At 38.2% G+C, this 23,717-nt stretch overlaps 1 protein-coding gene across 1 annotated transcript; it reads right to left on the minus strand.

Annotated features, from left to right (window-relative positions):
* Positions 1–2,855: 2,855 nt before the first annotated feature.
* On the minus strand, positions 2,856–10,715 carry LOC128372566 (cationic amino acid transporter 2-like). Its single transcript, XM_053332663.1, has 13 exons — positions 10,676–10,715; positions 10,249–10,339; positions 9,722–10,092; positions 8,465–8,620; positions 8,193–8,358; positions 7,524–7,660; positions 7,194–7,416; positions 5,298–5,434; positions 4,852–4,954; positions 4,290–4,414; positions 3,919–4,085; positions 3,136–3,244; positions 2,856–2,977 (listed from the first exon to the last, which is right to left on the minus strand). The coding sequence occupies exons 1-13, from the start codon at positions 10,713–10,715 to the stop codon at positions 2,856–2,858; spliced, it is 1,947 nt and encodes a 648-aa protein (XP_053188638.1).
* Positions 10,716–23,717: the final 13,002 nt, after the last annotated feature.

The following is a 23,717-nucleotide window of genomic DNA, read 5'->3' on the forward strand; positions in this document are numbered from 1 at the left end:
AAAAACAAGAGACAAATAAATGAATAATTAAAAAATAAAGAAATAATAACGCCTACATAAAAAGTAGAATTAGATAGCACCCAGGTTTAAATCAATTTCTATCAGATTCAGTCTTTTACTTTTCCTGTCCTTTACAGTCTTAGAGTAAAACAATAAATGAAAGAAATAAAAACAATGGATACTATCAAATACACCAAACATAGGAGAATCTAATAAATTCCTGTTATTCAGTATTCTTTCCCGTAATCGGATATGTAGATTGTTGCTTGTTTTTCAATGAAAATGATACCCATATCTGTCTTTTTTTGTAATTTGGGTTAGTTTACCACAGATTATTTCTCAGTAATTGGGACAACTTTGCTGTTTGTTTCTGGGTTCCTTCCAGCATGTATCCAGTCTTGCTTTGTCTTGAGTTTTGCATGTAAAGACATCAGCGTAATTAAACTGATTTGGTCTATGTTGTCTGTCATGTTGGTCATTTTCCTGATGAAGAGTGTTGAAACATTGCATTTTTTAGTCCAATAAAATGTTTTGGAGCTGTAATCCAGTATGTGCACAATCTACTTTCTACTGTAATTTACAATTTGCCACAATTGTCACAATTTACCTCGGTTTCCCCTTGAAAAAAAAAATTAAATAAAAAGGCTCACACATCACACATATGTAACAGCTTCTACCAGCATTTCAGTCAACTACTAAAATTAGTGATATTTTTTAAAGCATTGAAATCAAATAGATTGGGCAACTGCACCATCCTTTTTAGAGATCGTAGATGTCTTGTGCATAATTTATCCCTTGTTTGTTGTTTTTTTTTTTACACTTTGGGACTTCCAGTAGAACATATAGTTACTTTAAGTTAAAAAAAAGTTAATTGGGATTGAGTGGAGATAACATGTTTACTAGATGCAATGAATGACTAGTTTTTAATCAAGGTTATGATTGCCAAAACTCAGTGCAGTGTAAAAAAAACTCTAATTTAATCGATATTGAGAATTAGGATTACATTTCCCAGAAATCGAATAACATGTCTGTAAATGTATCATCTTTTATGTACTGAATGTACAGGAGGAGGAAGTAAAGAAGAAGCTGAAACATTGCATGGCTTGTATGTCACTTCTTAAACACTATTGACTCTTAATGTGAATTTGGACATGTGCTTTCACATAAAAACGTTCTCTCTAAAAATCATATTTAAGCACACAAAAATTCTCCTCCCCCTCTTCCGTCTCTCCAGTAGCAGTAAGGTGTGGCCATATTGCAGTGGCCACATTCCACTGCTTCTTTAATATACAGACACATCCTCTAATTGCAATCAAAACAACAAAACAACATATGTCAGGCCCTCAGAGGCTGGCAGCAGCGTGTCCTGCAGGCGCCGCAAATGAAGAGTGATGCTTGAAATGAACACTAGATTGGCTACATAAATTAGCCTCTACAACTGGAGCCCTGCGTCCCCCTGCATCCATCAGAGCTGTGAGTGAGGGACAGCAGGGAAAAGGAGGGTGATGAGATGGATGGGTATTACAAACAATGGATATGAATTTGGCAAAGTGTTTGAATGAGAAATTGAGATATATATGAAGAAAGAACAGAGAGACAGATTGCAGGAAGAAAATTAGAAGTGTGAAGCAGGTTATTTTCTGTTGAATTATGGGTGATGTAGGCTTTTCAGTTTGAACCATATTAGTGCCTAACCCTATCCTCTGCTACACAGGTTTTCATTTATTTATTCATGTGACAAGGACAATGATCATTAATCAAAAGAAAAGAACTGTATATCAGTCAGAGTTACCCTAAAAGGCTAACTCTGACAATTATTTTATTTCATCTGTCGCTTGTGAATACACTGTAGGGGTGTTCATACATCCATTTTCCACCTCTTATTTAAGATGGGGGTCACAGTGGCATCAGATTAAGGAAACCCAGACATCTTTCACTCTACCAATACTCTTTCAGCAGAGCAGTCCTTCAGTCCTCCTGCCCAGACCACCTCCAGAGGGAGCTATCCTAACCAAGTGCCAACACCAACTCAGCTGGCAGAGGAGTAGCAGCTGTACTATGAGCTCCCCACCCTATTTTACAGGCTTAGCTGAGACCACCTCTGAAGGAAACAACATTTTTTTGCTTGCATCCATGATCTAATTCTTTCAGTCACTACCCAAAGCTTGTGACCATAGGTGAGGGTTGGGACGTAGACCGACTGGTAACTAAAGAGCTTTGTCTTCTGGTTCAGCTCTTTTTTCACTACAAAAAGGCCCAGTTCAATGCCCACACTGCTACTGACACTGAACTGATCCTTCAAAAAGGAGGTCACAATAATGAATGAGTAGTGATGAAATGTGCCTTTAGTCATATTGTATATGAATACATACAAATAAATGCAAATACATACAATACTCAATACTCAGAGGGAGCAAATTTATTATACATATATTTTTTTAAAACACATTTATTACAGTTTATTCTTACATGTTTAAATTAACTTAACATGTATATAGTTCAACATTTAAACTTTTTTTCATTGTGTATGACTGACGTTACAGAGCAATATTCATGACTGCATAGTCTTGAATGAGTAATCAAGCCATAATGGATAAAACATTGTATAATAAAGACTATATATATTTTTAGGTACAACACATCCTCTTTACATACCAACAAAACATTTGTTTGCATAAAAACATGCATCAAGGGATACTTGAAGTACACTTCAGGTTATTTCAACTCTGGCTAAATCTTGAATAAAACACTAAAAAGATTTCAAGGTGATTCCTTGATCAACTTAAACTACATTTTGTGACCAGCTTGGTCCATGCAAGTGGACAGCAATATGTCACACAATTCAATATACAACCTCATGCCGCAGGATCCACAACGTTACGGTTTACATCGGCAATATTTAGCTGGGCGCGAGACTCCCTTAGCCTTTGCTTTTGGACACTGTGACGAACCCCATAGCTGAAGTAGATGATCAGGCCTATGGAAAGAGATGTGAGGTTATGCAATGATGATTTATAATGATACCTTTATTTATTTAGAAACCTCCATCTACAAGTCATGTGTAAACACAGAAGAATAAAAAACATTCCACAGCAGCCTGTTTATTTAGAGTAGTGGAAACCAGTTTGTCCTTACCCACTGCCATCCAAACAGCATAGCTGATCCAAGTTTCTCCTCCTAGTTGAACCATCAGATAGGTATTTATGAAGACACTTAAAACAGGGAGTACAGGTAGACATGGAACCTACAGGAACAAAAGTCATGACTGGTTCTGCATGAAAGTAAAGTAAAGTAAACATTGTAGGAAATAGACTTATTTGCTTTCTTTGCAAGAGTTTAAAACCACTCATGTCAGTACACTACTGCTTGCAGCCGGTTAGCTTAGCATAATAATTGGATAAAGGGGAAACTGCTAGCCTGGCCTACCAGATGTCCAAGCATCCCCAAAGCTCACTAATTACTATACATGTACCATTTGGTTTGTTTAACCTGTATGAAAAAAAAAAAGGTATAAAAATGACAATTGACCATTTACAAAGGGTTATGTGCTGGATTATTTCTTGGCCTGACGTTTTCTAGTGCTAAACTAATTCTTTAACCGGCAGAATTATGGATTTTGGACATTAAGAGGGTCATTAAAACTTTATATTTTACATATTTTTCTTGATGCGGTAAAATTTACTTGAAGACAGCTGTCATTCAGTGTTGGTTGAACCTTGAATGACCTCTCTCCTCTGGGTACATCACTTCTGCTCTGTAAACTTTCTATGCCCTGCAACATCCCCCTGTGCCAGGGCCCACTAGGTGACCCACCAAACAAGATATCCCTACTGGGACTGTAAAGGCGCAAATCCTCAAGATGCATGAAATCCCACGTTCAGAGCTGAGTGCCCACTATCATCACCTCTCCGAGTTTACCATGAAAGCAGCTTTAGTTGTGCTCTGTGGCTGTCTCCAGATGATAACAACAGTGAGGACCAGTGTCAGCGAGAGGACAAAGACGGGCAGCACACTCCACCACTCTCGCTTCCGGAGGGAATCCAAAGCCTCGGACAACACCAAGCTTAAAGCGATCACCAGGAACACTGGGGAGCAGTCAGGTAAATCTTAATATTTGGAACCTAGTTGCCCACATTTCTTATAGCACAAAATGTTTTGTGCATTTATGTTTCTGTAAGAGGCTGTGATGGCAAATGAGTAGAGGTGGTAACACCAAATGCCAATTGGAAACAACTGAGCCACGGCAGTCGCGGGTGATGGAACAGCAGCAACAATGAAGGATTACTTACAAATAATGATGGTGGCCATGTTGACATTTTTAGAAGTGCGCCGCGTTGGCCTTGAGGGAGGCCTCAACAGCCCCATTACTGTAAATGCCTCTGCACTATGGACAAAACCACTGTCTTCTTTGTATCTGGCAGGGGGGAAAAAAATCATACTTCTACAACAGCAGAGGTAGAGATTCTGTGTTAAAACTGAGTTATGTTGAAAATAATTATTGAGGGTAAGGTATGGGTAAACTTTATTGATCCCCCTAGGGGGAAATTCAAAAATTTGGGAAATTTGTACACAAACAGAAATTTTAATAGTTCTAAAGGGGGGTGTTCATGCCATAATTATTCACATTTTAATAGTGGAATACAAAAATGGAAAGTTGATAGAGCAAAGAATGTGGCCTCCATCATTTCCAATAGAATAGTATTGTCCTCACAGACAGTATGGACAGAAGAATGATTATAGCAATGACTCTTTCAATGTATATGCATGGGTAAGAAAGGATTGTATTACAACAGACTTAAAAATTGTAGTTGTAAGAAATTTCATTCAAATTTGGTTAAACAGTGTACATACCTTAATACGAGAACACACACTGCAACAAGAGTGTAGGCAAAGATGGTCCCGATTGAACTCATGTCTACCAGTGCCTTTAAGTCAAACAACAGCACCATGAAAGCTGTAAGAACATCCAAATATATGTCATTGACCAAACATTGATATCGATTCTACAATAGTCTAGCTCTAGACTCTAGACTAAGTTTATAACAAAATGGCAATACGCACTCGCCTCCACATCCTTATTTTTCCCAATTTATTACATTAAAAAGGACACCACTTCCTGCGTGGCATTAAACATTTGCACTATATGTAAATCATGCGGTACAGGATTTCCCAATATGATCTTAATTCAGGGGTACTGGTCTTTTAAGAAATTATGAAATCACTAACCAGATAGTTATTCAAATCTAAATCTGTGACTCAATCAGACATAATTGCAAGTATTACTGCAATCTGCTTACCAGCCACAGCTCCTGAAGACAATGTGGCGAAAACTGGACTTTGCCTGGAGCTCATGTAGCTAAGGGGCTTAAAGAGCAGGCCGTCTCTAGCCATGGCAAAGAGGACTCTTGGCATTGGAAACATCACTCCAAGAAGACTGTAGAGAAATAAAAGAAAACTTGGATGATTTTGGGCAATCCACTTTAGTTGAAGGAGCTTGCTAACAGCCCTGAGTCTAGACATTCAATTTCATCAACACATAAATCAATCTTCATTTGAGTCAAACAATTTGTTTGTGGAATTGAATCAGCACCAGGCAAGATTTAGATACAAGATAACATCACCATAATGAAGACAGGTCCATCATTACTCAAAAATATTACAACTATTAGTACTTTCTCATAATTTGAGTCGTTTGTGTTGACCATCACAAACCTGCTGGGCCTGTAAACGGGAGCTTTGTATGGCTGAATCCAAATAACTGAACACTCATGGACTTCAATCTTGGCATGCTGTAACGTTTTAAATGATCACTGTCATCATGCCAAATCTTTTAAGAGACTGGGCAACATTGGGATAAGATCCACTTTCTGAGACAGGACCTTTCACCTCGATCAATTCCATGGGAAATGGAACCCATCTTAAAGTATTTTTCTCGACATGTTTTTATCGGTGTAGTGACTTTCCTCCCTCTCTGTCTGCTGTTTGTGTAGTTGGTTAGGCTTCTTGGCTAAGAAGCCAATAGGCAGAGTTGAAGAGCACATTATGAGACTACCTACATCTGAGTGAACTAGACCTTACCCTGCTGAAGTGGCTTCATTTGTAACATTTCTCTCTTCTACCAGCCAGTTGGGTTAGGGCTTTGTGTTCTTTACACAAACACTACACTCATCCACACACTGAATTCATTACCAATATATTTGACTACAATACTTTTATATTAATTTATCCTAAGCTGACAATAAATGTTTTTTAGAAACTTTATTCCTGTTTGTTTCCCTCATTTTGTCTCGGAGTCAGTTTGTGACAGCAATGAGTTGAGCAATTTATGCAACTCTGCACAACTGTGTGGGGTCTGCAGATTTTCATTCTATATTAGAGATACTGTAGACAATGGCTGGTAAGTTAATCTTTCCTCTTACAGTTTAGGTGATCAGTGTGTGTTTCTTAGTTGGATGAAAATATGACGTTGCCTGCTTTACACAACAAAAAAGTCCAAATTATCAGTTCACATTATTTTATGAGTGCAATATTAATATCAAACCTCTATGCATCAGACACCCAAAATTAAAGAGATGTCTACCAAAAAAAGTGTGGTACATCTAGAGAATACCCTATTGGTTATTCTACTCTATTATTATAACCACTCCTACCATTTTCCTTAACATTGTAATAGCTTATAGAGTTGTGAAGTAGGTGAACCTATTTCCAGCGCCTGGTTCCATAGGTAAAAATCCCATGCATATTTCCCATAGACAATGTTACATTACTCAGTTTGAGCACTTCTACAGCTTGGATCAACATGAAACTCTCTTGGTTATATCATCAGCACAAATGACTGTGTTAGAAAATATCTGGCTCTTTTGTAAAAAGTCAAGAGACTGTTTAAAGAAAATTCTGGAAAAACACATCTTGAAGGCCACATAAGTGAGCTTTAAGCTTCTTTCAGGCTTGATAAATTGTGGATTTTGTACGTTGTTTAACATGCACATGCTATGTTATACAACGAGTCTGCAAGTGAGGGGAAGTCTGGAAATTCAGATTAGTTTTTTTAGTATTTTTCAAGTGTGCAGCTTTAATGACATTACCTCTTATTGCCTTTTGGGACTGCCAAACTGCCAGCTTTAATAAACTTTAACCAACCTTTATTTTGACAGGAGTGATCGATCTGCCACAAACTGACTACACATCTGTACCTTGTTGAGAGAGCACAAAGGGATCCCACAGCCACAGCATACTTTGCAGGCTCCCAACCAATGTATTCAAATGCTACAGGTAGAGGACTGTGGGTGTCAAGCAGATAATATGGCATCAGAAGTGTCAGAGCAGCCGACACACCAAAGTAGGCCAAGAAGCAGATGAGCAGGGACACGACAATCCCAAGAGGTATAGCTTTCTGAGGGTTCTGCACCTCCTCCCCTAAAAGAGCAGGTTGATTAGTGTTAGACTTCCTGATACAGATACAACAACTGACCTGGCAAAGAAGGTGACCTAAGAAATGATGCTCTTTCAGTATTCAAGAGTACCCGTTGTTGCGATGCAGTCAAATCCAACAAAAGCGTAGAAACAGGTTGCAGCTCCTGCCAAAGTGCCATCAAAGCCAAAGGGGAAGAGGCCACCAACACCCAAGTCAATGGTTTCATTTTGTGCCAATGTGAGGTTTCTGTACAAACAGACAATTTCATCATTATAATTCATCAATTAATTTTATTATAATGTTTAGATTAGAAATCATTTTCAAGAGGGCCCCTCAAATTACAAACTGACATTTTCTGCTTTGACCTAGTGGTATTTAATTGAGGGTTTTGAGATATCTGACTTTTATGTTTGCACTGTCAATCCAAAAATTAACAGGGGTAACTGAAATAATTTTTGTTTGTGTAGATTCTTCAGGGAGTACAATGTCCTGTTTGCTTTAGATAAACAGAATCGTCAGATCCCAAAAGCTGTCTGAGGACCTCTTTCTTCTGAAGAAAGAGTCCCTGTGACACAATGGCTGACGGTTATCAGGACATTGCTTATAGAAAAGGCAAATAACTTTGTAGTATCAATGCTGACACTACCACAAAGAAAATTCCTTTCATTTCCATTGTTTTGGATGGGGGGACAGTAATTATCTCAAAGCCAGGCCCACAAGGCTAGATAGTAGTAACATTGTTGACTTTAAAAAAAAATAATAATAATAATAATCTTACTCCATTTGTCGAGTTGCATTCAGGATGGTCTCCTCACTGATGTGCCAGTTGTCAATGTCTCCTTTAATGAAGCCAGAGATGATGATAAAAAGCAAGACTAGAATATTTACTGCAGTAAAAACAGTATTCAGGACCGCAGACTCTTTCACACCGTATGCAAGTACACCTAAAATTAAAGGAAAGTAAAAAGTGAAACAATTTCAGCTTGGAGAATATATTTCATCTTTTATCTGTGTTATATTACAACTTTAACAATAAATTGCAGATATTACCAGCGAGCAACATTATCAGCCCAGCAGCAAAAAAATCTGGGTATGGAGCCAAGCCAGGGGAGTCCATAGGTGTGTGTTTTCCCAGAGTTTCCGCAATAACATTGTCTATCAGGTCATCAAAGGTCCCTGTCCAGGCTTTTGCTACACTTGATGTTCCTGAAAAGAAAAAAAGAACGAAAATACATTTTAATACTGGGTTATAGTTATATTAAAAACGTACTGTATATAGCTATAGTATAAGGTTAGTTTTATCATAATTTCAAACCATCAAATATAACAATTAAAATCGTCCAACACAGGGTTCTTTAGGACTGAATTTGTCTAAAGGGAAGTCTACAGATCTGTGACGTAACAACACAAAGCCCATGCCTTGTTTAAACCTGCATTCATTGTTCGGCCACTTGGGGGCAGTGGAACAAGCTGTAAATACTATATTATATATTATGAAGTTAATAAGATGAACATACAGAATCAGATTTATTCGCTAAGTAGCAAGTCTACGGAATTTACAAATCCAGCAAACATTGAGCAATATTAACATTCATTTCAAGTCATATTTCTGATCACCTGATAAATGTAAGTCCAATATTCACTCTCTTTTTAACTCTGTTACAACCCTGGAGAAATGGTTCTTATGCTCATCACCACCTAGTCATTAACTGCTATCTAGTGCTGGGCAAGTACTATATACAGTGGTTTTATCAGAACCTTATACTGGAGACTGCAGATAGGGATGACGGTTGTGATAGGAGAATAAAACAGAGCATACACTAAAGTTGTGGGTTGAAGAACCAATGTGCTGAAAAATGCTAAAATGCTGTGTAGAGTGAACTGCAGGTTTGTATGCTAATTTTACGTTTGTCATTACAAGTGAGCCCTTTCAAAGTCAGTGTTAATACAAATACATTAAATACAGCAATTTTAACTAGAAATGAGCAAATTGGCTTGGCTCTGACACCACTACTAATTTGAATGATAGCAAAACAAAGTGCCAACACGAGCATTTTCCAAGTTACCACTAACATGTATACAAATCCATGCAGCCCATAAAGACCATATACAGTGCCACAGGACTTATACTTTTTCATAGACATTGGCAACGATATTCTTAGGATGACTTCTGAGATCAGAGGACAAACTGTGCTGGATATGTTGTGTAGAGTTAATTCATTTTACATATAAGTCACCTGTGTTTCAGAGATCTAACCCTCTATTTTTTATTTAATTAATGCACTGCATATTTTCTGTCTAACTTACCAATGACATAGGACAGCAGCAAGTTCCAGCCGGTCACAAACGCCCACACCTCTCCTACAGTCACATAGCTGTAGAGGTAGGCTGAACCCGTCTTAGGAACACGGGCTCCAAACTCAGCGTAACACAACCCTGCAAAGACCGAAGCCACCGCTGCAACCAGGAAAGAGATGATAATGCTGGGGCCGGCCACTTCCCGGGCCACTTCTCCTGACAGCACATAGACACCAGCTCCTAGTGTGCTGCCAACACCAAGACCCACCAGGTCCAAGGTGGTCAGGCATCGGCAGAAGTTGGACGCCTCCCCCTCTGGCTCGAGTGGCTTCTTACGGGTCAGGCTCCGAAAGAATCGCAACACTTTGACAGATGATGTTCTGAAATATAAACAGAATATTAGAGTGTAGGGAATTCATCAAGGTAAATAGTATTCCCTTGGCCTATGTTGAAAAATTGATGGGTACACCTGAGTAAAGGAACACTTTGAACTCAGTATTGTTGACCAAATGTCTTGGGGTGTGATGTGGTAATACATTACCTGGTAGTCATTTACAAGCCAGTGTGTCACACTGCTGCTAACACTGGGAAAACACAGAAACAGCCTGGGTCCAATGCTGCTGGTGACTGCAGGACAAAGAGAAAAGGGAAAAGAAAAGACTCCTTTCTCCCTCCAGCTCTCAGACTACCACCAGCCCTGCTGCCTGGTACAGATGCACACCTGAAATCAGTTTAGACAATCAGGGCACTAGGGTGTCGGCCTCCTGACTGACATTATTATCATTATTTTTATATGCAGAGGCACTATTGCCATCCAGAAGCTTTTTATTGTGGAGACAAAATTAAAAAACAAGAATAATACAATTACGAGAAAAAATTTCCTAATTATCTGAGAATACAGTCCTTATTTTTTTAAAGAAGAGCTGACTTGTTGTGGTTGTCAGTAAATAATTTAAGACTAACTTGTGTCCTGCTCTGGTGGAACGTGGTGGACGGACACCATACTCAGACACTTTATGTTGGTTTTTCCTTTGATTTGTATTCTCTGAGAGGAACTTCAGTGATAATGAAAGAATGTATTGTAAACTGTGCATTTCTATAATTGTCATGCAGTGGAAAGTTTCTTTTTGTATTTAGAGGAAGTGTATAACACAATGTAAGAATCATAATCACATTTTGAAAATAAAGAAGACTGATGCCACTCTGTTGTTTTTTGTTTTTTTGTTTTGTTTTTGGTAAGAATTTGAAAATTGTATCGTGAATTACATTTTAAAAGAATATTATTTTCTTGCAAATGCAGTGCTCAAGTTTGTTTCATAACTGTTTTATTTAAGTCCATAATTATTTTATAAATGCTAGTGTAACAGCTGCAAGAAGGAGCCCAATAGGGTCTATAATCTACACAGGCTCACTGTGGTTCTGATTTTTTCACAAATTGCACCCTGCATAAAAGTAACAGCTGTACCAGAAGCAGCTGTAGCCAATTAGTTAGCTTAGCACCTAATTTAAATACATACATCACATACATACATTAAAGCTAATGAACTGTACAGTAGGCTTTATACTGCATATACAGTATGCACATGCACAGGCAGCAAGCTAATGTCAACTGTATTAGTAAAGTAGGCCAGTTATCATGTATCATTAAACTTAACATGCTCAAAATTATCACAATGACAATGCAAGTATGTTGATGTTGAGCTAATCTTTACCATGTTAGATAGAGGTCACCAAAATTACAACCAATCTTCCTCTGAGGATCATGAATGTCTGGCCAAGTCCTCACATGCAGTAACTCAGACAGTCTTAGGCAGAGCAATGAGAGATTTTTCTATTAAAAGCCTTTTATTAGTCAGGCATTTCGGTTAAAATACAGACTGGTTTCAACCTCACAGGCTCTTCATTGGGGCCAAAATAGCTGTTGAGTTAAATCAATACAAATTGAGATATTGTATTTATATTTTTTCAGTTCATGGCAATATATTGAGTAATTGTCAAGACCCCCACCCATATGTGAAAAATACACATACATGTATGTTAATATGTCACAGACATGTGTCATTTACATACAGTATGTATAACATCAACATCACAGCATGTGTGATCCCATACAAGAACAAACAGTATCAGTCCTTGATATGCCACAGGCTATGATATGAGTTTTCCAGCTGTTCAGAGAAACATCGTCAAAAATCTAATGAACTTACAGTATGTGTGATGATGAATATCCTGCTATGCATTTCAGTAGGGCTTTAACTGCAATTATTACCTTATTGGGAAATGAAATATTCTGCAGAGATTGTCATTGTTGATTGAAATCTGGGCTAACTCTGGATGCTGCTGATCCACCTAAAGTGTCTAGATGATGAGATTAAAGATAATTATTAAAATGAAACAGATTTGAAAGATCAGTTCAACACTGCACAAATTTAAAATACACATAATGTTCTTAATCGTTCAAGCCAAAATAAATTTTTCAATACTTTAAATGATTTTTATTTTGAAAGATCACACAATAATGAAAACATTAATAATGGAGTAACCGGTTGTAGCTGACACCTGCATCGATATGTTTGGTTTTTAAGAGTAATTGACAAGATGTATGGTATGACTCTCCTTAGTCCAACATTATGAGGTAATGTAGATAAATGAAAAATTATACCATGTAATACCCACAAAGTATCACTAGATGGCAGCAAGACTATTAAGAAAAAATCTGTGTCTGCGCCTGCAAAGCCCTCGCTCCTCTCATGACTTAATCGATGACATAATCTCTCCCGATTAAAAGGAGGGAATTCTGTTTGAAATCCAAGAAGATGGAGAATATAGAGGAAGCAATATGCCTACTATAGCCTGTGATGTAGAGAGCGGCGACATAAAATTCTTCACTTTGTCAATAAAAATGATTATGATGATAATTGATTTATTGGTGTAAATGTCATGACTATATTTCAATCTTTGGCTCATATTTCATCTAAACATGTTGTGTTCATTTTGCAAAAAGTGGATAATTAATGGATATTTATGGATATAGATTAAAAGGCTCAGTACAGTCACTTTTCTTATCCCATGGTTCACAGGGACACTGGGGCGCCGAAAAGGGGGGTAAAGGAGACGGATTCTAGGGGCCCATGATTGAGGGGGGCCCAGAGAGGCCCCTAATGATCAACGATCATCATCAACGACTGCAGCCCCCCCCCCTATTTATGTAAAATGGTTCAGTCCGACAGCTCCACAGCGGGCAAGGAGGAGGAGACAGCAGCATGCCTCAAAAATCAGGCAGCCAAAAAGAAAAGAAAAGAAATTAATAGAGGAGAAGGAGTTGAAGGGTCGACAATATGTCACCCAGTATTTAAAAAAAGAAAAAAAGGTGGAAGAAAGAAAGTTGTGGTGGAAAGTTATGGAATATTAACTTTGTCCCTGTCTGTGGTCTATAAGCTAGCTCACTTTTCTCACCATGTTAGCTCAAGAAAACTCTGGATTTTTAACAACAGAGTCAAGTGCACCAGCAGCTGCAGCAGCAGTAGCTGTCTGTCAGCCCCCAACTTCCCCTGCCCCTGAACCAGCCCCAGTGCCCCCACATGAGGTAGGAGGTGAGCAGCTGTGTGTGTTGAAATAATAATAATAATAATAATACATTTTACTACAGTCTCAACACAATACAAAGGTGAATCTGTTATGGGAAAGATTAATTAAAATGAATGAAATAAAAGTCATTTTGAACAATTTTAATGGATTAAAAAGCATAAACCCTTTTTAAAAATTAAATAGAAGACGTGCAGTAAAAACAGAGGAGAACATCTGTGGTGTGTGCAGCAGACTGGGGTGACTGCTCTCAGTCTAATCAGAGAAGTTTACATGTTGGTGACTATGCTATTACCAATAGTTATATTATAGGAAATACTATATAATTAATGTATGTTTGTATGTTGTTCTTCTTTCACAAATATGGTAATGATAGTCAATACCATTAAAATGCATAATTGTATGTTAAATAGCATCAAAAAAATTCGCCGTTGTGTTAGGGGGCCCTGTAAAGATTCTTTTCATGGCGCCCAAAATCCCTAGCGGCGCCCCTGCAGGGACATGTATCTAGTGTCTGTATCTAGACCCATGCGATAAGAAAAGTGATTGGTTCCCAAATAATTGGGTCAAACTCCCCGCTGTGTATTAACCCTGCCCTTTTATATATGACTGTATTGAAGTGTTTTTCTATAGTGATGTGAGCCACATATACAAGTGAAATTTCATTTTGATTAGGAAATTTGAGAATATGCCACCTTTTCATATCTTTGGAACATGCTCAGTACACTTTCTCCCCTCCTCCCTCGCGCTTCTTCTTGCTCTAGGGTGTGTGAGGAATGCCCTTGCTTTGCACCATTTATTAATTATTCAGCCTGCTGAATTAATATGCACATTGTGAAAATAGAGACACCTACAAATACATACAATTCCTCTGTGCAGCCCCCACCATCCGCATTGGTGTGTGTGTTCGCAGTGGGAGTAGTAATAGTGGTGGTGGAGATGGGGTAGATGGAAGGAAGCTAACAGAGTGTGTGTATGTGTGTGGCCTGGGTTGCTGTAAATTTGTTCTCTATACTATCTCTCTGCTCTAATGGAGTGGTAATTGTTAGCACCGCATTGAAGCAATTTCTTTAAGCTCATCTTGGCAGAGGGAAGTGAATCAATGCTGTTTGTCATTGCTCTCAGTGTGCTGTATATCCTCACACCTGTGTGTGTATGTGTGTGTGTGTGCCTGTGTCTGTGTCTGTGCCTCGTAAGCTTGACACATCAGAAGTTGAGGCCGGTCACCATGGAAACCCCCTACCCAGGAAGAATTTCCCATTTGGCAAAGGCTGCCTGGGTGGGGTGATCCTCAGAGAGGATGCTGATAGAGGTATAACAGAGTATCCAGAGAGACGCATCAGTCAGCCACCCAACAGGCTTGAAATCCTGTGTTAAAGCATGAAATAGCTCTTCCACTGCACTGTAATGATGTAAAAGATATACAAGTCAGATGTATTTTTCGAACTTATTCTTAAAGATTACTCAGGCAGCCTCGATCAATTTTGCATCATTCATAAGATGTAGTTTTATCAGTTGCATATTTACTGCAGATGTGATTAGAGCTACACCGTCAATTGTCAATATAAAACACTTAAGCTGATTTGTTTTTTTAAAGCAGCACACACCGGCTGGCACAAATCAAGACATAAACACCAGGTCCAGTAATGTTACTGATAGCTACATTGTGTTTCTACACTTTATAGATATGGGCATAAACTAACTGAGATACAAGATGACCTCCATTCATCTCAAAAGCCTTTCCTGAATTAGAATAATTAGGTAGAACAACCTTAAAATATTCCACTTCTGTAAACAAACAGACATGCTGAGATGAAAGTTAGAACCCACATATACTTACTTTACCCTTTAACTGCTTTAATTCTCAATTCTGACTTCATGTGGAGCAGGATTTTTATAGTTAATGAAACTAAAACTAAAACTAAACTGAATTGCAGATAAAGTCAGCTTTGATTTTTACTGAATCCTGTTCAGTTTGACTTGTTGAGATAACAGGCTGCTTCCAGTAGGTGGCAGCAGAGTAGATTCCAGCTGCCAAGAAGAAGATGCTTAACGTGCAATTTACGATTTTCTAGAAAGAATAAGAAGTAGTTCCTGGCAGAAAATGACACAAACCAATATGGGAATATTTAGAATCCGACCCCGCAGTAGATAAAAGTAAAAATGTGGTGATGAAGAGTGATGGGAACATTTGTAGAAAAAATAACGTAAGCTCACAGTCACAAATGCAGCAAAGCTTACCTCAATGTCAGCATTATTTCATCCTTTACATCTTCTACTAATCAAAGCTTTCCTCCTAATACCTGAAAACTCAAACTAAACTAAAACTAGTCAATTCCTCAAAATAAAAAGTAAACTAAAACTACTTAATCACTTGTTAAACTAACTAAAACTGAACTAAAATAAAAACAAACAAACTGAAAAACGAAATAAAAATAAAAAATAATGAAAATTTAACAACTAGAATAACGGTTCTACTCGAGCTTATGTCTAGCAATGTTTAATGTTTTTCTTATTGTCAACACATTCTATGAAAAGACATTGGCTAGGGTTAGGGTTATGATTCCTTCCTTCCAAAAACTATTGCACTAGCTGACATATTCCTTCATAACCATGAACGCGCACACACACGCGCACACACACACACACACACACACACGCAATCCCGCTGCCAGAAACACTCACTAGAGCACCAAATGCTCCATTTACTCCTGACTTGTGTTTTCTTAAAAACTACAGTGACCAGCTGTTTGAGCCAGAATGAACACAAATACATGTTTATTCTTTAAAATGCAGTGTCAATAGGAGCCAGTGAGTGAATGTGGACCTGAGTAGGAAGGTCAGATAGTACTGACAGATGTACAGTAATAATGCAGTGTAGGTTTTACTCTCTATAGGGGATTTGTTAACAAGAGAAATATAGAACAGCAGCCTTCTTATCTTATAGTCTAATCATTAAACTCATCATATCAGATCTTATTTGTCATAATACTTAGGCATTAGGCATTTATTCTGCCTTCCTCGAAAACGGGTGTACTATACATATGATTGTGTTTATATTGTGTGAATCCTTTGTAATGATGTGGTTTTATTCTCCATATAAGTTCATTGTAATCAATCAAACAGACTTTATTTATGAAGCACCTTTCATACAGACAAGCATAGTTCAAAGTGCTTTAAAGTTAGTTGAGCTGATAAGACAGAACAGGTGATAGGGTTAGGGTTAGGAATAAAAACTTAACAAATTAAAGACAAACTAACAAATTGAGACTAACGCAAGAGAAAATAATAAAAATGTTTAAAAATGTAAATAAAATGAGTAAAAGGGTTTATTAAAAGTTAAAGGTTAAAATAGATTAAAGTCAAATACAAGATGAAGTTTAATAAACGCTGGACTGGAAGGCAGACTTCTGACATCAGCATGAAGCATTTGAAAAGACAGTGAGTCAGCGGTTACAACATGACTACAAGATTCTTTTATTTATTCATTTTGCTTTACTGACTTACCTTTTTATTTTTCATTTTAAATGCTTCATTGTATTTGACTTGATTGACTCAACACCCACAGGACATGAATGTTCCAGCTGCAGGCAGCTCAGACTGGAGCTGCAGGCCCACCACTGCAGCTCTGCAGTCAGCTGATCCTGGCTGGGCTTGTTTTTAGGTACTTCACATCAATAACACTGCATGACCTTGATTCTATAAACTGATGGTGGCTCACCTTTATTTGACCCCAGCTTGAGCTCATGAGTTATCCACTTTTTTTAAATACACATCTTAATGCATAGCTGCACAGCACACTGTACATATTTACTATGATAATCTGAGATCAGACACAGGGGCTAAGTGATTATATTTTCTTTAATCACTGACAAATCAGATGCAACAACAGCAGGCGTGACTCCAGCACCCTGAGGAGCACATGTACGCTTACAGATAGGACACTTCCTCCTCCTCTCTAATTAAGACAGCTCTTTCACTTCCCCTGTGACTACTACATCACACCATCAGAGGCCATTCACTCCCTAACTCTGCAGGCCCAGGTAATGGATGAAAAGGTGACGGGCGTTGAAATGTCGAGGCATCCATTTGCCATCATGCGGCAGCCAGTGCAGCCCATTAAAAACTCATTTCTGATATGTGACATTTGTGGGGACGCGTTGAAACAGCAAGGTATGTTTCAACCCGTTATTAACGGCGTCATTGCGAGCCAATTATCTTTTCCGTCTTCATTTGGGTGGGAGCGACAGGAGGAGTCTGAAAAGCAGAGAGAGAAGCAGGGAGAGATTAGTGGCTGGCTGGAACAAAACAAAGCTGCACAGAGCAGATTATTATAGCTCTTGTGTTATCTGTCTGAGTGCCGCTGCTTAATCATTCTCAATGCATTTTTTTATTGCATTAACAGAAAGCCATGATTGAATTTTAACTCAAATGAACATAATGCTGCAATCCTGATGAACTCATATTCAACTTGATACATTAATTGTTTCAAACACACTCATGACTTAAAATCACAGCAGCCACAAGTCTTTCATTGTATCTTCTCTCTTCTAAAACACAGTGACTCATTAGTCAGATTTAAAATATTGCACTGATATTGATGGAAAATTGCATCCTAAATGTACCATCTAAAAGCAGGTGTGAAATCTGCAGCACTGTTTTATCATCAGACACACACAGAGGGGGATAGAGAGAGAGAAAAATACATTACAAAGAGACTTTAGTGGCGCTCTCTGCCCAGCAACACAACACTAGACTAAGAAGCAGGAATACAAGGTCATCATTTACTTTTATACATCTTCACATGTAATATTATGTGTTTCGGTGCTCTTATAAACAGTATCCTTAAAGTCTGTGTAAAGTAAGAATAAATATGTGTTCTGAGTTTGACATACCACAGAAAAGTGTGTTGTTAACCACCCTGCCAAATTTGAATGGTTAAAAAAAAATCGCTAAATATATGAAATTAGGCTTCAAAGTTGTGTAAAAATCAGCCCCTTTCTCTGCTATCAAACGCTGTGGGAGTGCCCACCGAGTTTGCTGAAACCCCACCCCCTGTCACCTGTCAATCAAAGTCACCACCTTTACCAGAAACATGGACGTCAGCTGTCTGCTGCTAACTCAGCTGCTAGCTTGGCGGCTAACCCAACTAACTGTAGACTATAGTAGTAGTGTGTGCTGAATGTATTAATACCACTACAGCAGTAGGGGCGGGTTTATGCTAACGCAGCAGCGATTAGCATAAACCACCCACTAAATCCTGAACACAGAAATATTAAACAGTTTTTGAAGCCTAGCTCCACAATTCAAATCTAAATGGTTGAAATGCTTTTCACACCTTTTTAGAAATACATTTATGACCTATTTAATGTGTTTAGAAGAAATGTCTGAATTCACTTGGTTAAATCTACCACTTTACCTTATAGCACAAAATCTGTATTCAAATGCAACAGTTTGTTTTTCACAGCTTTACTCTCCTTTGGCTCCCTCCTGCATTGTTTTCTTGACTTTTAATGGTGCAACAACTCCGCTATGATTGGGGCAGCCAGTTATTATTCATAGTTCAGTTAGTAAGATAGACCATTATATTATGCGTTTACACATTTTTTCAAAGTAGTTTAAAATCATCTTTTTTGTTGAATTGACAACTTTATATACATGAATCATATTTCCTCTTGTGGTATGAATACACAGTTACAGTTTTTGTATTCAACTTAACCAGTAGGCCTACTCCAAGTTCATCAGCAGAGGACACTTGTGTTTGAACTGCAAGCCTTCCCAATCCTCAATGTGCATCAAGATGGCTCAGCAGCACTTTATGCAAATCAGATGAAGTGCAGCTGTGCTCATTTACAACACTAATCTGAGTAAATACCACACTAAATTTCCAACCATGATGGTAATTTGTTACATCAGGGATCAGTTAAAATCACCTTAGACATTAAAACACTCTTGCAAAGCATGTTAAACTCTTTTGTAGCCTTAAATACTTCCTTATTCATCATGAGCATGTTGTATTGACCAGATATTTGTACTGTTGTGATTCTCAGCCTTTGGTAAGGACAGCACAACAAAATACTGCATAGAGTAAATCCTACTAGCCTGGTTATGCTGTCAACCAACAGAGTAATAGCAATGTTTAATTTGCTACTGAATAAACTTTAGTTGCCAGTAAATCATATGCACTATACTGCAGTGCTTCTCTCTTTACACTCACTATGCAAGGTGAACCATTTGCACTCAAGTCATTTGTTACTGATTGTTTCAGCATGAGCATAAAAAAAAAGAAATGTGGAATGAACTAACATTTTTTTCATGAACATGGTTCTTTGGTCCAATTCGTGTTTGAGTCTTATGTCACTGAGTTTTAACTTTATAAGTTATCTTACAATCCGACCTTGGTGAACCCTGGTGCATCATGGAACAAGGAAGCGCCCCTCTTCCCAGCTCCCAAAAACCACTAGCAACAATGCATTTTGCAGCCATTTTTAGGGGTTTAACTTAGTGTCTGTAGCTACATGGTGGGCTAACAACAAGAAAGAACTAAATCTAAGCAACCTCAATACAAAGAGACAAAACATTAACGTAACTACTACAATGGTAAAAAAAATAGGGTTGCTCACCCCTACAGTACCACTTGGTTGATATTTCACATGAGCAAAACATTCCCATCCCACATAATTTTACACTGAAAGATAGCAGCTGGTAGATTGGTTGGAAGTGGGGTGAGAAGCTGGAGAAAGCTGGCCTTAAAAACCACAAGCCTGAAGGCAGGATCCAATCAGCTTTCGGGAACAACCTGTTAGACTCACAGACAATCATTCAATTAACCCATCACACAGAGTGAGAGATAGAACAAATAGATCCATAGCAAATGCATAGAATCACAACACATACTACTACTAGATCATGATTTATATTGGCTTAAATGTTTGTTTTTAACTACAAATTTACTTCTGCTGTTATGTGGATTATTGGTTTAGTAGGTTTAGTGTAGAATGTGAGTGTATACTGTAGTTTAGCCAATAGCAACAATGGTGTAAAGTCACCAAGACCCAAATATACAGACATCCACAATCCATGCATATTTGCACTGTCTCAATATTATATGAACTAAAGTCCTAAGAGTGCACATTTGAGATATAAATATTTAATATAAGACACAGACAGGAGTTATTAGCCAATTGTATTAAATGACTGTGTGCAATAGAATGAGAAGTACTAAACTGTTCTTAAGGTCTTGCTTTTGTTTTGTGCTACAATTTGGCTTCATTTCTGCTGAATAGGTCTTTTTCAGTTAATCCCTCAAACATTTTCCACCCAAGGATGTGAGCACATATGCTTCCAGCAGCACAGGATTGATGTCACATATTATTGGCTGAAAATCCTGAACACAACACAAGCACACTGCAGTCTGATCACGAAACTGTACAGTGAAACCAGAGAACGCTGACACCGTTGGTTTGGGTTCACCTTTGTTCAAAACAATCAAGCTGAGCCATTCCATGAAGCTCCAGCTGAACTTTGTCTCCTCTTCATTTAGACAGGAAGTCTCCGTCCTTCTTCAGGATTCAACAAACCATCTGTGCAAAGAGGAGAGTTCATAACCTCCATGACTTGATCCTGCTGCCTGTCTAATGGTTCTGATGCATGATGGGAATACCTGATATGGGCTGACCATTACAGCCATGGAGGAAAGTCTTAAAGCCTTTAAATGAATTTATCTTACAGAAGAAAATTCAATTTGAAAATACATTACAGTACATTTTCATCATGGATTTTATATAGCTGTGGTGCATGTCTGTCATGCATTATGTTGGCAAAACTGGATTCTTTATTACAAATGTTTATTTCTAGCAGGAATGAGGACCTTTTTGTTTACCTTTTTGAATTTTCTCTGCTTTTTGAATACTCTATTTAAACACTGCTTGTAATGTATTTTCTGATGACCCTGATGAAGGCAGTGATCTATAAATAAAGTGTTGCTGGAGCTTTGACTTTCTTAAAACTGATGTGCCAATATCTAATACTGGCAAACACTGACTTCATCACTTCACTGTTACAGTACTTGGCACTAATACGCTACTTTTTCTGCCTAACTGTATATTTATTGTAATACATATTTATAAACTAACAGTCATTGACATTACTTTGTAACACCATAAAGGATGATATGATTCACTGCTGCATTTCTGTGCCTTGTGTGTTGCCTGCTTGATCAGATTTGAACAGTTATGAATAAGTTTGCAAACCACAGTTTCCCTTTCTAATAATAAAGCTTGAACTGAACTGTTGCAGTGAATTTATAATACAGTAACTCCATAAGCATTTGCATCATTGTGGCAGTTTGGGGGCTTACACATAATAGGCATCACTCTGTTTAACACTGCAGTGTGACAGGGTTTAACAACATGGAAATGGATGGTTTATAATAACGCATCTCCTTCTTTGTTATATGTGTGTATGTGCATGATCTCCTTTGTGATGTTCCTGATGACATCATATCACATACACACACACACAAAAGCAACCAATGAATGAAAATGCTCATGCTGAAACACGCTACATGTGATGTGTATCTAATGGTGTAATGGCATATGGTGTCACCACATTTGACCACATGCTCTGGTTACTTTGGGCCTGAATCCGATAGCAGGCCATGCATGTTGATCTCTGTGACCACGCACACACACATACACATTTTAGTGTTCTCACGGGTTGGCTCTGGTGCTCATCCACATAACATAACACACACTCTCTTGTGTGATTGGTGCAGATGGACTAGTAAACATACGGCCAGGTCGATGACAGTCCCAGACAGAATGTAAACTCGGCTAAAGCAGAATTATCAGAGACCTGTGTCAAGACAAATGACCACTGAAATCTGGTCAATTTCTGCTGTCATTTAAAAAAAAATCTCTGCTAAGCCTGTAGAGGCCTTTGTTTATGTGTGGTGTGTACATGCATGTGTATATCTGTCCACAGCTAATGTTTCATACTACAGCACCCATCAGCCTAATATTTCTTGTGCACATTTATGGCTGTATGCTCAAGGACTTCTCATGGTTGCAGCGATTCACTATTTTTGAAAAAACATTTGTTATAACACCACTGACAGCTGACTCCTCACTCCTCTTAACCAAATGGTAGGAGCTGCTTCAGTTTGGAATCTTGTTTCCACTGGGGACAACCAATCACACTTTGATGCCATGTTAGATCAATCAATGCCAAACTTTGGTACCTTGAGAGCAGGTTGTGTTGTGAATTCAAATAAATATCGATAAGATTCCTTATGAGCCTATCCTAAAGCTTCGACCTTGGTCTTTTCAGCAGCCTTTGCCATTTTACATTATGCCCTACAACATAGCAAAAGTCATCTGCAACAATCGACCAGGCTAAAAAACAAGCCTTACATAGTCTGTCGCAGTCCACATCAATATAAAACTAGTTAGACATGATACGAAATGAATAAATAAACATATGTTGCAGATTTTTACATTTCTGTTTGTGTTTAGATGAAACAAACAATGATCCTCAGGACTGAACAGACATACATTCTCAGTTACAGTAAGTCATGTGGGCTTCTATTTTGAGAAGCAGGTTAGTGCACAGTATGGAAATGTAGAAATGATGTCATTGTTAAAGGTTACCGAGTCATTTGTCAACATCTATACTATTATTCACTACACTATGGCCTGCTCTATGCCTGGTTCCGCTTTGTAACTAGGCTATAACGCTGGGAATGAGGTTAAAAATATCTGACAAAATCTGGGTCACAACAGTCATTTTAGGGATGGATCCAAAATTGTGTTCCACCACCAGTTTGCACCTTCAGATGTCCAAACCACTCTCTGTCCTCACAAAGACACACTTGCTCGTCCTGCTTGCCTCAAAGTCACAGGCTTGTCTCCGAGTGATAAAAATAAATAACACAAAAGAACTGGCAGTACAAAGAAGAGAGGAACTCTCTGAACTTTCTCAGGATTTCTGTCTTTTCTTACCTTTTTTCTGTGTGTGTGTGTATCTTCTGTAGGTTAAATTAAATGTTTGCAGTACAAACTATTTGGAATTGGGGTTGCTTCAGGATTCGCACATCATTCTAAATTTCAGATCATTCCTTTCTACCTCATTACTTTTTTATTTCACCCTCTGGCCCATGCAGCAATCCTCCAGGTGCTTAAAGCAAACACAGACTATGAAGACTTGGTAGGTCTAAATCACCCTCTGTTACTGAAATACCATTACCATTACTTTATCCCATGCACTCTGGGTCAATGACGTCAATTGGTTAAGCTGGAGAGGTGAACTAATGATGTTACAGTCACCTTTTTACCAGCCCACAGTGGAGAAAATATCAATACATTGCCTCACAGTGCTGCTTTCGGTTGTAGTTTCCAGTCGAACAGCAACAATGGAAGTG

Source organism: Scomber japonicus, chromosome 14 (genome assembly GCF_027409825.1).
Source record: "Scomber japonicus isolate fScoJap1 chromosome 14, fScoJap1.pri, whole genome shotgun sequence".
NCBI classification, from domain to species: Eukaryota; Metazoa; Chordata; class Actinopteri; order Scombriformes; family Scombridae; genus Scomber; species Scomber japonicus.